The sequence below is a fragment of the Phaethon lepturus genome, unplaced genomic scaffold (genome assembly GCF_000687285.1).
Source record: "Phaethon lepturus isolate BGI_N335 unplaced genomic scaffold, ASM68728v1 scaffold7622, whole genome shotgun sequence".
Lineage (NCBI taxonomy): Eukaryota > Metazoa > Chordata > Aves > Phaethontiformes > Phaethontidae > Phaethon > Phaethon lepturus.
Genome location: NW_010525479.1, coordinates 78 through 14,431, shown reverse-complemented (window position 1 = coordinate 14,431; position 14,354 = coordinate 78). Strand labels below are relative to the sequence as shown.

At 38.5% G+C, this 14,354-nt stretch overlaps 1 protein-coding gene across 1 annotated transcript in view; it reads right to left on the bottom strand.

Moving 5' to 3' along the window:
- Window positions 1–13,693, bottom strand: part of TTC3 (tetratricopeptide repeat domain 3) — a gene marked incomplete at its 5' end in the record, with an annotated part of 58,925 nt that extends 45,232 nt beyond the window's left edge. Inside the window, 9 exons of the mRNA XM_010282754.1 lie at window positions 20–143; window positions 1,243–1,291; window positions 1,430–1,592; window positions 2,305–2,359; window positions 6,972–7,034; window positions 9,053–9,147; window positions 9,918–10,003; window positions 10,959–11,082; window positions 13,640–13,693. Coding sequence (XP_010281056.1) covers window positions 20–143; window positions 1,243–1,291; window positions 1,430–1,592; window positions 2,305–2,359; window positions 6,972–7,034; window positions 9,053–9,147; window positions 9,918–10,003; window positions 10,959–11,082; window positions 13,640–13,693 — 813 coding nt within the window. The remainder of the gene's footprint in view (window positions 1–19; window positions 144–1,242; window positions 1,292–1,429; window positions 1,593–2,304; window positions 2,360–6,971; window positions 7,035–9,052; window positions 9,148–9,917; window positions 10,004–10,958; window positions 11,083–13,639) is intronic.
- Window positions 13,694–14,354: the final 661 nt, after the last annotated feature.

Sequence of the window (14,354 nt, the reverse complement as noted above, 5' to 3'; positions counted from 1 at the left end):
CAGCTGTAGCATAACTTACCCTGGTATCATGTTTTTGATGACAATGATGATCTTTAGGATCAGACTGTGTGCTCTTTCTGTCTTTTTCTGTTTCTTTTTGTTCTTGAAAGGTTATTAAATGAGATTCTGAAGAACTGCAGTCTCTGATACGTAAAAAGAAAGAACCCTAGTCCTTCCAAAGTTCATGTCTTTTCCCCATCACATACCATACATGTATCATCAAAAAAAAATGAAGACTAATACAAGAAGTCTACCCCTCATAGAAATGTAATGCTGTGAGCATATTTAAAGGATTTGATCAAACAGCCATTTTTTATACCTTCAAATTGCACAGTCCAAGGCTATGCAAAAATATAACAACAAAAAAAGTGCACCGTTTTCTATAAAGGGGACACGAACTGAATTAGTGCACATTTACTTTTGTAAAAATAAAGAAATAATAATGGTAATTAATTAAAAAAATCAATCTTGCCCAAGGACACATCTTATTTGTGCAATATAGAAGGGAAACAAACTTAAGTTCTTCCAGAATTTTCAGGTTTACAAAAAGCTGTTTAGTAGTTTACTTACTGTACTGGTTTTGAATTACTACAAGTAGATTAATAAAAAAAAAGTCAGAAAGATCTTTCAGAAGAATGTTTAATACAAAAGTTACAGCGTATATTGTAACTTAGCTGAATCTGTGAATCTGGAATCTCTCTTACTCTCTCTGGGCAAGGCAAAAGCACAGAATACATGTGGCAAAACCAGGTTCCTACAAATTAGGATGCACATTCATTTTTACCCTTGCCAAAATGCATTTCCTAGCAGTCAGTTCCTCAAATCAGCTTAATCTCCTAGAGAACTTTATATAGCAAAGTTAACACTTTGGGTATGATTGGGTGGGTATGATTGCACTGACATTTTCAGACACTAAATTTCCTCAAGAGCAAAGAACTTCAAGTTTGAAGGACAAGAAACATGAAAATGTAACTGTTTCCTGTTTTTTCCAACATGGGTAAAACTTAATGCTGAAGGAAACGGCTTGGAAATGGAACACATCTCAACATAGCTTATTTATTTCCCAAAAGTCCTCTTTACTCCTAGGCTGCAATCTGGTTGCAGTTCTGACAAATTTATTCCTTCCATTTTTTTTTACTGATAGGTAACAAAATTTAAGCAATAACTACGCTATGTATTATTTAAATCTTATACTAAGCATTGCTAATTAAAAAAAAAAAGTCAAACTTGATACTTGCTTACTTTTTCTCAAGAAGCGACTTCTTTGATTTCTGTTTATGTTGTTTAATACCTACAGAAAATTATACAGGAAAAGGGAAAAAGAAAAAAGAAAAAAAAAAAAAAAAGGAATGATCTAGTTTCAAAGGAAAGTTACCAATGAAGGAATTTTGCTATATTCAAGGTAGATCTTGAAATCAGAGAAGTTTACCATTGATTTCTTCTAAGGTCTTCTTTAACTTGTCATTTTGTTGAATAAGATCCTTAAGTCCATCAAGAATGTTTTTGCATAGTTCCTGAGCTCTCTCATTAGCTTCCAAAGCCAGTTCGTGTTCCCCCAGTAAAGACAGCGCCTTACAGAAGTGGTAGTGACCCTACATGGACATAAGTTTGAATTTCAGGTGCTTATTCACACAAGTAAGAAAACAATTTATATCTAAAACAGCTGCAGTAGACAATACAAAGTAAAATTTAACATACTCAAAAGTTATCTACTCCACCTGTTTCAGGTCAAATGATGAATAATCAAAGTTTCCAACTACTCAGCACACTGAAACAGAAAGATAATTCACTGGGAGTAACATCTAGCCTCTGGCTTCGGAAAAAGAGCAAATTAACTTTTTCTGCTAATCTCAACTACTCCTCTGCAAATTTGTAACTATCCCTTATCTACTGTTCTTTAAGCCAAGGATACTGGGAAATACACGTTGGTCATTAATCAGGATTTTTTTAGTATAAGGACTACATATATTCTTTTTAAAATATTGTGATAACATAGCTACACACAACAACGCAATAAATGTTTTCTTCTGTCTTTACATATGCAGAACACCATGTAAGAACACGTGCAAGCATATCAAAATAACATTTTTAATATAAAAATACAAGCAATATTGTATGTACCCAGCTGACTGAAGCAGAATTCTTAGTCCACAAGGTACTGTGTTCATTCTACTGTCATTAGTGCTAAACGCAGATGAGAAAATGTCACATCTACCTGGGTCAAACCTCTAATCAAGACTCTGGTTTCTTATGTTGGTTTACAGTACCAACAAAAGACAATTTTGAAACATATATGAAACTAACCTTTGGCCAACTAGGCTTCAAAATAGTGGCTCTTTTTCCATCAGCAAGGGCTCTCCTTAGAGAAGGGAAGGGAAAAAGAGAGGTATTTATTATTTATACATCAGAAAAATGTACAGACCACATGTACAAGGCACTATAAAAATACAAAGTGAGTAAAAGAACAGTTCATTCACCTGTGTAAAGGCATGATCAGATAATACTTCTTAGCTGAAACTTACCTGGGTTAAAATGTTACAGTTTCAACTATTTCACCCATCAGATATTTATTCCCTCCCTCTATTAGGTTTTCCAGCATTTCTGTATATGTACCTACCCCTTAACTGGATTCTAACAAAATGTTCCTTTATGTGTAAGAAACTTATCACTTCAGGACTATAGATTCGACTATGCTTCAAGAGACATTAGATTGATATTAGATTTTAGTTATCTTGACCAAATACAATCAGAGCTGCTTCAACAGGACCGGAGTATGCTCTCAGCCTGCTCCTTGTACAGCCCCAACCCAGGGCTGGTTTAAAACCCAGCCAAGTTAATCAAGTAGAGACAGTTTAAACAAAAGATGATTAATTAATAAAATGCAGGTGCTTTATTAAAGAGACTGTAGAATATGGAAACTGCTTGATTTAACTAAGTTTTTAATAGAACATCTTGAGGTCTTTCTCAGAATTATGCAAGGCGAAGATTAGTGGAAGAAGCAGTGAAGAAGATGATGACCCGAGGATGACCCTGAAACTGAAATAATAATTGGAACTAGAAAAGAAGAATTCAGCTGAGACAGGGGATTGTGGTGGACTGTAATAAATGATGAACTGAAAGGCTGAGTGGAAATTTACAAAGACTTTGGACTTTAGGTAATGGGTTAGGAAAGGTATATAAGATGTATAGATGCTTTGGTTATTTGCCATTTACTGCAGTAGTGGCCCAACTCTGTGTTGTTAATAAAGCAAACCTAGAGATACCCACATCTGGTCGATTCATTTCCTTGTATACTTTAAAAAGCAAAGCCTTAATAAAAAAGCCTGAATACCAAACCTAAATATTTTGACAGAAATCATATTAGAGAGTAGTTACGTAATCATAGCTAGAGATTTGAGAGCACCAAAGGACAGTAACTCCCACAAAACTGCCTACGACTGAAGCCTGAAGAACATGCCCAGCTGACTTTTTATAGGCAAGGTGTCGCAGGATAACCAGAATCACAGTTTTGGTCAGGTCAGAAGAGAAGCAGACTATCCCTACAGCTACAGCAGAGAACACAGAGCAGCAGCAACTGCCTCTGCTGAAACCAACGCTGCCCAAAGCAGGCAGTTACAGAGTTTGTACACCTTTGGGATATACTACTCATTCTTCACTGAACTACAGCTACATGTCAGGATGTAGTAAATTACAACAAAGAGTGGCCACACATTGATTACTTCAGATGAGGAAGCTTACAAATAACTCACTCCTTCGATAGCTGGGTCATGCTGACTCAGTAAGAAAGATGCCTGCAGCGAGACATAACTTGAGAGGCCTGTGTTAACAATTTTACCTCCACAAAGGGAAGGAATATGGAAAAACAACCCCTCTTTTTCACATGAAAGTATTCATAAATTGCCTAGTGACGACCACTGTTTTTTGTAACCATTATAGCAGAAAAGCTGGTACAGAGGGATCTGAAAGAGGAGAATGAGATGATGCTCTGCAGTAATGAAAGCTGTACACTAAAGAAAAGCCCAAAAGAGACAATAATTTCAAGACAAAGAGCATGTTTTACACAACAAAATTCTTCAGATATTTCAGGAAGAACTAATTCAATGAAATGAAAGCAGGGTAGAACAAAAAAAAATTACACACCCCTCCCCAAATTACAGAAACCCCAGGTAGTAATGGCAGAATTTAGAGATGCAGCAATACATTTAAGGAAAGTAGTAATAAAAAAAAAGAAAAACCACACACAGCAGAACTAGTGATTAGGATGGGAGAAATGGCACCATGTTCACACTGCAAAGGAAGCAAACACAGGAAAAAAAATGCTTGAGTAACAGACAAGATAGTGGGGTACAGAACCTCAAGATACCAAGATATTAAAAAAGCAGTTGGAAAGATCAGAAGAAACTTGAAGCACTTGTCTTGCTCTCTAGCGTGTGCTGTTAGGCTTTGTCCTCACCCGCCCAGTCCTTCCTCCAGCGCCACCTTCCGACAGCCGGGTGCAGTGCTAGGCACGTTGCCCCCGAGCACTGTCCCAGCATCGCGACACAAGCTTGAGCTGCCCTGAAAGGTCCTGTCCCTTATCAAAGCCTGGGAGGGAACGTGACCACTGCCTCTCATGAGACTCTGAAAACAGGAGGAAGACGTGTGCCTCGGATAAAGCCACAAACTCTCCAGCAGATTATCTGGAAAACACTATGTAACTGCATAGTCCTGTAATACCAGCATTGCCATCGCCAACAGCCGGCCGTAACTGAGTGTGCAAAACGTCAGGACTGAGGCTTCTCGGTCCTGCTCAGCCTGAACTGCAGCTTCACCTGCCTGCAGCTTTCTTTTACTTGCTTTAACTGTGACATCAATTTCTCTAGCTGACTGGATGTCTACGGCTAATTTGTGCTAGTTTTGTTTATCTGTGTGTGGTACTATAGATTTCGATGGAGTAACTACTTGTTACTACTACTTATACAGAAGGAGGTATTTATGATGCCAAAATGATGATGTCCTGTAAAGAAATACAGCCTGATATGACAGCAGAGGCCTTGAGAAGGAGAAGTGAAGACACAGGATGCAACAAAGGAGTACAGGCACAGGCTGACAACAGATGGGGCACAGGCACCTTTTTTGGTGAGAAGTCCTCATTCCTATGTGACCATTCGCAGGTGCTTCTGTGGTTTCTAACACACCAATAAGCCTTACATATTTGCTGCCACATGATTTCCATCCCCTGCCTCCACTGAGATGGCAGACTAAAGGACCTCGATAGCACAGTATTCCTCAAACACTGGCATGCTGGCCCCAAGCTTATCTCTAGTGAGCCTGGTTTTCACCCTTTCCCCCTTCAAGTCTAGTTTAAAGCTCTTTCAACGAGCCCCACTAACCTTTTCCCCCTTTGAGACAGGTGTACCCTGTCCATTGTCAGCAGACCTCATGTCGTGTAAACTGACCCATGATCAAAAAACCCAAAATTCTGCCAGTGACACCAGTCATGGAGCCAGATATTGATCTGCTTGGTCTTCCTGTTTCTTCCCTCACCATTCCAATTGGAATGATAAAGAAGAACACTACTTGTGCTCGTGATCCCTTAACCAGTCATCCCAAGGCCCTGAAGTCTCTCTTGATTGCCCTCAAACTTCTTATTGCAAGATCATCACTGCCTACCTGAAAAATCAATAACGGATAATAATCTGAGGGCTGTACCAGGATAAGAAGCTTTTCCCTCACATCCTTAATCCAGGCCCCAGGGAAGCAGCAGACTTCCCTAAGAAGTGGGTCCAGTCTGGATATGGGGCCTTTTGTTCCCTTTAGAAGGGAGTCTCCTATGACAATGACCTGTCTCTCTTTCTTTACGGAAGTAGGGTGTAGGCCAACTTAACCTCCAAGCTGGATGAAGCATTGTCTTCATTATTGCTTGGTTCCACCTGCAGAGCCTCATACCTATTACGCCAGGGCACCTGGGAAGTTGGGATAGTCACAGAGGAGACACACCTGCTGTGCCAGGCAGGAACTTGTCACCATTGCCCCCTATCCCTTGAGTCACTGTGTTCAGCCAGGCGGAGAGAGGAGAGGGAATCCTGTGTATCTTGTGTCCTGTCTGCCTGTTGGGTCTGTCCCAGGGAAGGTTGAGTGCAACTCCAGTAGTCCGTCTCTCTCTCGCACACTCCCTGATACTTCTCAACCTACCCACCTCCTCCAGGAGCTCTGTCACTAGGTGGAGGAGCTCCTCTGCCTGGGCACACCTCCCACAGCTGTGCTCACTGCCGCCCTCTGGTACTGGCATAAGAGCGTAAGACACAGGGGTGGCAGCGCGCTCCCGTCGGAGCCCTGTCTGGGAAGCTGCGTCAGCCATGGTGGGTGCAGAGCTTAGAGGCCATGGCTTTCTCTGCTGCGTGGGTACCACTGCTCCCGGGCCAAGCTGGCAGTACCCACCCTGAAGAGCAGTGGAGGTATGAGCATAATACCAGGAAAATGGGCAGAGGCTAAGAATCTTGTGGGTAGCAATTTTAATTACAATGTTATTATTTATTTTTGTTTCAACAATTAGATCTGGACTAAGAACAATTGGACTCTTAAGACTTCAGTTATGCTAACAATAAATTCTTGGGTTGGTGTTACATAAAAGGTATACATCCACCTTGCTCATAAACAAGATTTTTAGCTTAACAACTGGCTTAAGGCAAATAACCCCCATACCCACACTGATCTCTTCTTCAAGAGGTTTAATAAAAATCACAATACTCACTGGCACTGAGGTTTTTTGTTTTCCTGTTGTATAACCTTCCCCCCCAATTTTAAATGGTATTAGATACTGCTAACAGATACAGCTACTATTATTCATTTTTCTTAATATCAGTTTTATGAGGTAGTAACATCACAATTACTATATACTTGTTTTAAAAATATTATTTTTCGAAGTATATTGCCAATTTTTAACTGCAGATCACTACAACATTTCAGATTACAAACAAGGGGTTACTTACTTGTACTGCCTTGTGAGAATTAAACAAAGAGCTCGGTTTCCGTACAGAAGATGATTTGCAGGGCTTAAAAAAATAAATATGGAAAGTTAGTAACATACATTAATTTTGAAAATCTTAAAGGGGGGAAAAAAGTAAGTTTTCACAATAATTGTCTGCAAGCACTCTAGCAGCAACAATTATATACAAGTTTCCTTGAATAGTCCCACTGATTTACAAGTTAAGTCACTGAGAATATTAGTTTTAATTATGTAATAATTTTTAAGATTTGGCCCACTAAAGCAACTTCCAACCAAATCATTCTCAGCCTCTCTAAAAAAAAAAAAAAAAAAAGCAGAGCGAGATTTAAACTGCTTTCCCAACTCCCTTGACTCTGACAAACATATCAAAGCACGCTTCAAATGGTGCAAAGACATGGTGAGTATGTTCCCTACAATCTCACACACATCTCTTTTGTTTAAAAATAGGGGGTGGCGGGATGCACATGACAAAAAACAAAACAAAACAAAGAAAAAAAGGCAAAAAAAGGTGTGAAGCACAGAAAAGGTAGCTCAACTATCACATACACCCCATTTTCTTTTGTTCTGGAATTCCAAATTTTGAGACCTAATTAAATCAAACATGTCATGAACACTTCTGGATCTACAACTCCTTGGTCTACAACTTTTTCATAACCCTCTGCCTGACTGGGCAGACTAAGCAGCAGTTCTAAAGCATTGCCCTCAACGTTCCTAACGGAGAATGAGAGGGGGGAAATCGGTGTATGTAATCCAGCAACCACTTGAAAGCAAGGGGAGCATGCAGCTAGTTAGGGAAGGAGTGTGACAATGAAGCTGATGAAAGTCAGCTCACACTGGGCGAATGAGAAAGGGAAGACGGCACACAGAGCAGATGAAGGATTCCCTAGCTGCTAGACACCACTGAGCTACCCTTCGCCTTCCAGCAAGGTCTTAAGGACAAAGAACAATTTCTAACAAATAGCTGTAACAACAGCTCAGCTCTACAGCCCCTGGAAACCATGAGACTTCCTTTGCTCTTTCCAAGCCACGGGATTTCCTTTGCTCTTTCACTGAATTCTGCTCCTCCCTCCCCCTCATCAACTATCCTGAGCGAAGCCTTCTCAGCCTGGTCCATCGTCTCACGTACACTCACTTAACCAAAGTCAGCGTACCCAACTTTTTGAGGGGGATAAAATCAGCTTGAATTTGTGATTGAAATGTATCCTACTATGTGACATAAATACAAAGCAAGATATGAGCAAAGTAGTAATCCTTTCAACTGCACAATTATAAAGTTACAGACTTCAAAATGAAAAAAGTAAAACAGTTTGCCCCATCAATTTTTTATGGAAGGTGGGCCTTCAATTTCACCATATTTCATAGACACCAGAACTTCTAAAAGCAGCATGTGCACGACTACAGCACAAGTAGCAATTACACCAAACCAGCATCCTGTAGCTAGTTCACATTACATGCGAACTACAGGAAGGGGGCAAATGCTCTATATGCATAGGACATAAATTCTCACTTAATCTCTGTCTCCCTGCTCCTTTAGAAAGGAAAAGTCTCCAAAGCCTTTCAGCAAATTACTTTTTCTAAGTCTTGTTTAATTTCTTTCCAAAGAAAATTAAGCCTGTTACATACAGAGTTGCCAAAAACAGATACTTAAAAATAAATGTTTGATCTTGTTCACTAGTTCTGCATCATAGCTGAGATGATAAGTACTTGCAACAGTTGGTCATACTGTTCCACTGGAAGAATATTTAGGAGGGACGATACCAAAAGTGTCTGCTCACACCAAATAACTTATTTCGTTTCAGGCTTACTATAGTCACTGTTAGTCATTTTAGATGAGCTTTAAACCCTAACAGAACTTCTGGGGCAGTAAAAGTGCAAACAACCACTAGTAGCAAGAAATAAAATAAAGTAAAAAAAACTGTGTTACGTGGTGCTTTTTTTTTTTTTAAATTAGGTGTCATTTGGCCTCTGAGAGGCTCATTCAAAACTATACAAAATCAGAGTAAAATCTAAATAAACTGAATACATATGACATAACACAATCTGCTTAACCAGTTTAGTTCTTACCAAAACTCTATGGCTTTAGTATATGACATTATAGCACAATCAAAGTTTCCTTGGGAAAATTCCTCATTTCCTTTCTGCTTCATAGATTCACTGTTCTGTGAAATCAAGAAAAAACAATTTGGCAACCACTGTCGTTAAATTCAGTTGCAATGAGAAGTAAAGAAAACATTTGACAAGAGGCAGCTAAGATTTTATGCTAAAAACAGAATACATATGCACTACTAGTTGTAATTTAATACTTTTAATTCATTGCAATTAATAAGCTTAAAAGTGTACACATTAAAGTGTTATGCAGGCAAGAATTCAATGAACAATAATTAAAAAGCAGGACTAACTCAGAAGGTCTCCTGAGTTCCATGGGTCAAGCATGGGTCAAAATAGCAAAGTAGGCTGGTATAGCACAGCTCAACCAGGTCCCTACTCAGTACCTTTCAGCATAGCTCCTAAACTACAGAATTGTAGCAAGGAAGACTCAGGAATTAACCAGACTCCCGTAGGAAAAGAAAAAACCAACCTCTTCAATTAAAGGAGCACATGGCAAAGAATTTGAAAGGATCTTATTTCTGTGTCAGAAGGATCAAGTTGAACAATCTTTCTATCAATATTAACTGCATTTCCTTGAGTTTTTTGAGGGGATGAGGAAGGGAACACTCTCCAATGTGCACTGGCAACATAAGCAAATAAAGTTCTGCTTACTAGGCCAGGATCTCTCAAGGTGACTATTTATGTCAGGACAATTACTCATTCTTGAAATCTTTACCTTTGATCATTTGGTCATTTTTATAATCTTTGATCATAAAAAAAACAACCCAAAAATAACAACAAAAAAAGAAAAGCACAAACACATTCTGATATCTTCTCTCACCTTCCTACAGTTTTCACAGGTCACAGCTTTAAATTCTTCAACTAAGTTACAATCTTCCAAAGCAACTTTAGTAATATAACGTTTGCCTGCAGACAAAATCAGAAAAATACAGCAGGTGAAGAAATTACCAAAGAGAAGAAATAGGGTATCTCCTGCTGCTAAGAATTATGCCCTGTTTTCTGACTAGAAGCAAAATTTGACGTACCAACTAAATAATAGAAACAAATTAAGCAAGTGAAATGGTCAAAAGGAATTATTTATTATTGGATAAGCCAAAAATAACTGGCTGCAAATTATCAAACATTTAAGCAGTTGCCTAATTTCAAGCAATCAAGTGAAATTCAATTGTATTTTAAAGAAATTTGCATTTTAAAGATTTGTAAAGATTTGTATTTTAAAGAATTTGTACTTCAGTACTTAACTATAAAAAGATTCTTCTCCTCACATGGGAATTCTGTTTCTACCACACTGTTACTTACTGCAACAGCTGAGTTAGAATGCATATATGCAAAAAGTGAGACCAGAATACAAGCCATTTAACACACGTCAAAAATAGCAGGCCCTGGAGCTTTTTGTAATTTCAGCAGAAATTCTGCTGATAGTGTTAATATCTTATGGTAACTCCCATGAGCTACATAAGCCAATTTTTGAAATATGACTAACATCTCAGTTAATAGTTTAATAAAATCCTCTGACAAACATTTAAGAGAAAAACTCAAACAATATTTTGGGCAAGTTTCAACTTAACCCTAAGTTAAAGGAATAAAGGCTGCACATACAGCCCATAATGCACACCAAAGTGAAAAAATTTTCTGAACTGCTGTTCAGAAAGAGCATGTGCATCATAAATACAATCCACATACAGAGATTCAAAGAAGAATTGGCTGGTTCAAATAAACAAAAAACAAGAAAAAAAACACACCACCACCACTATTTTTCCAGTCACTTCCAGAGTAATGAAATAATACAAACATTAACTGTCATAACTACAACAGAGGTGACTTTCCTCACTATTGTTTCTGCAAAAGTGTTCATACTTACATTCAGCAAAGAAAATTTCAAGATAGATCCAACCAAAATCGCCAAGTTTCTCCAGCCTCTGCAGAATACTGACATCGCCTGTGTATCTGACCCAATCAAGTGCATCCCCAACATCAAAGACACCCTATTTCAATTGAAGGAAAATAAAGAAAAAAATAGTAACTAAATTCTATACAAAGCAAAGTCCTAAAACAAAAACAACAAACACCACAAACCAAGAGCTCACTGGCAATATAGTGGAAGCATTCCATGTAAATATAACAAACAATACTACTGTAGCACTTACACTACGCACATATTCCTGATTTGTTAGCTTTTGAAATAGGCAACAGCTCAGAAATATAAGTATCTGGGTAAATAAAGCACAGCACAATACAACATATTCACAAAATGAAAACAGACATTCTTTCAACAGAAGACAGGGAAGACATTCAAATTATAGAATTTGATGTAAAAACTTTTTTTGATGACTGCACACAAAATTGCTTCAGTGTAAAGTGACAAGCCTGATTAAAAAAAAAAAAAAAACACAACATAACATTCTGCAGGCTATTAGACATACAGGCCAGAGCTAAGACTTAATTCCATAAATCATGGCTTCCCTTCTATTCAAACTAAACTTAAATTGTTTGAGCTGCAGAGCTTTATTTGAAGGAGAAGGATTGAGTGAAGAATGCCAGTTGCCTGGGACACTCCCACATGATCTGGGCCTACGGATCTTGAGAAACAATTTAAACACCCACATGACTACGACAAATATCACTAAAAATACAGGAACTGGGTTATCCAGCAGTAGCATACAGTTGTACCTATTCTGCTTCTCCTATTGCTGCTCTCAGCTATGATAGTGTCTTCTAACTTCAATGTTTTTATTTTAGCTTTTGCAATTAACCTACAGAAGGCAACAGAAACTAGAACGTGGGGAAAAAAAGCGACAAACACAGGAAGACTGAGATGTTCACAGTCCAGAGTTTACAAGCTGAACAATGTAATAAGTGTAGTTCTACCGTACACTAAGTTTGATAATGAAGATGGATCAGCAGGTTTCCAAACCACACCCTTACTCAGACATTCACAATCCTTCAGAATGTATCAGTAGCACTAATTGAGAATATTATAAAAGATTTCCAGTTTGTCTCCAAAGAGGAGCACTTTTGCACCATTTCAGGGATCAAGCTTAGCTCTACTTGTAGCCCCATCATACATGAGTTTGCAAGGCCACAGGGGTGCAAACGGTTGGGCTTACGCTGTGCTTGTCCTGACCTGCTCAGAGCTTGTTTTCACTTGGTTTTAACTGTAACAGCAATTTTCTTCTGACCAGGTGGCTATGACTAATTTCGTTTACTTTTGTATGGTTCAACAGTACCAACAAGTTGCTACTATGCTGCTATGACTAATGTAATGATGCAGTATAGAGAAATGCAAGCCAAATATGATAGAGCATAGGCCATGACAATTGGAGACACAAAATGCAGTTTAGGGAGTACAGGCAGGGGATAGTAAGAGATGGGGCACAAGCTAACACTGGATAACCAATGGCTATAAACAAGTGGCCAAATTGGGAAAAAAAAAAAAGGGCTGGACAAAATTGGGCAAAACTAGTTTCTAACATAAATAAAATATACTATATATAGTAAAATCATATGTAACTTGAACCTGCAGACCAATGAAAATAAAGAGCAGGGTGTATGTAAGTGCATTACCAAATATAAAAAAATGAACCTAAGTAGATCCTAGGATGAAAAAGAAGAAAACATCAACAGCAAGTCCTTGCAGGAAGACACTCCAGGTAGCGATGACTATACCCTACACACACACAAACATGAGACAGAAGCCATTCACTTTAGCATCCCAAGGAGCAGTACAAGAGTAAGCGCAACACCTGGAAAAGGGTCGGATACTAGGAAGAGTGTATATTGCAATTTTAACTGTATTATGATTGAAGAGGTTTTCTGGTCAGTCGTATTTGTTTCTTCGTTTTCTCTGCTCTTCTGCAATAATGAATTCTGGAAGATTTCAATTATACTAACAATAACTTGTCTTTACAGATAAGGTGTGTTTGTCTTTTGCCTGTACCTAGACTTTTAGTGTAACACACCAACACCGGCACTGAAAGAGAGGACAAAGCAAGACACACCACAGAGATAGAACTGTGTGCTTATGGGAGGGAATGTGGGAATCTTCAAGACTGAAGGCAGAGCAAGCACCGAGACATCTCATAAGTCTTCAACAAGAAGTGGCAAATCTGTGAGAAAACAACAAGGAAAGCTACCAGCAGGTACCAAAGCTGATACTGGAGGGCTGACCTGGGCTCCAGCTGCACAACCTAAACCCACCCACCACACTGCAGTAGTAACCTCCAAGAAAAACCATTTATTTTCAGCATGTGAACTACCCTTGAAGTTCTCTCTCATTTTCATCCATCTTCTTACACAGGCAGTATTTATTTCACAGTTCCTGTCACACACAGATTTTGTTTTATGGCTCAGAGTTGCAACAACTGGCAACCCCAAAGATATTCCAAAAAAATATCAGACTCAAACTCAAACTACAGACTCGATTTATTTATGCAAGCATTTTAAAAGTTTTTATATTTGCACATACATATTTGTATATTTGTTAATTTGTTTGTATTCACACATAAAGAAACCTTCCTGTTAAAAACAATTCAAGAGACTTACATTTTCTATTCTGCTGCCAATTCTCAGTATGCCACCGATAAAAGGTGGAACGTTCTGGAAGAGAGATAGAAAACAAATTAAAAAAAAGTTATGAAGATCTGATAACTTTAGTTTCTATCTGCTCAGATTCAACTCAATAACATTTTCTGTTCTGCTTGAATGTGGTATTATTTGGACAGTTGCTCTGGTCCATTGTAAAGTTCAGGAAATATTCTTGTATTCAGTAGCAAATGCCCTCCCATTTTTGATGAAAAATAAATAAGTGTTGACATGGAAACAGAGAATGCATGGATGCTATGACATCTGCTTAGGAAAGCCAGCCACTTTAACCACTTCTGCAGTTATCTCCATACCAAAGAACCAGCTGATACATCCAATGAAAACCATCTAAAACAACAGTACTTCCTCTCCTGAGATCTTCTGCTCCTCCAAATAAATTTTACTATTAGATATACTATCTTTTACGTGGAGAAGGAGATACAGGCTGAGGAAGGAAGAAAAGGGAAGCAGAGGTAAACAGGGGAATGGGAATATACACAAACCCTCTTGTACAAAGATTGAATGGGAGACTACCAGAGGAGGAAACAGCACAAAGAATCCATCACATGAGACAAAGTGGAAAAACTGCAGCGACATCCTGAAGTACAAGGAAGTGAAAATAGAGCACTTGGATAGCCCGAAGGAGGAAGCAGCAAAGAGCATAAGGAAGTATATC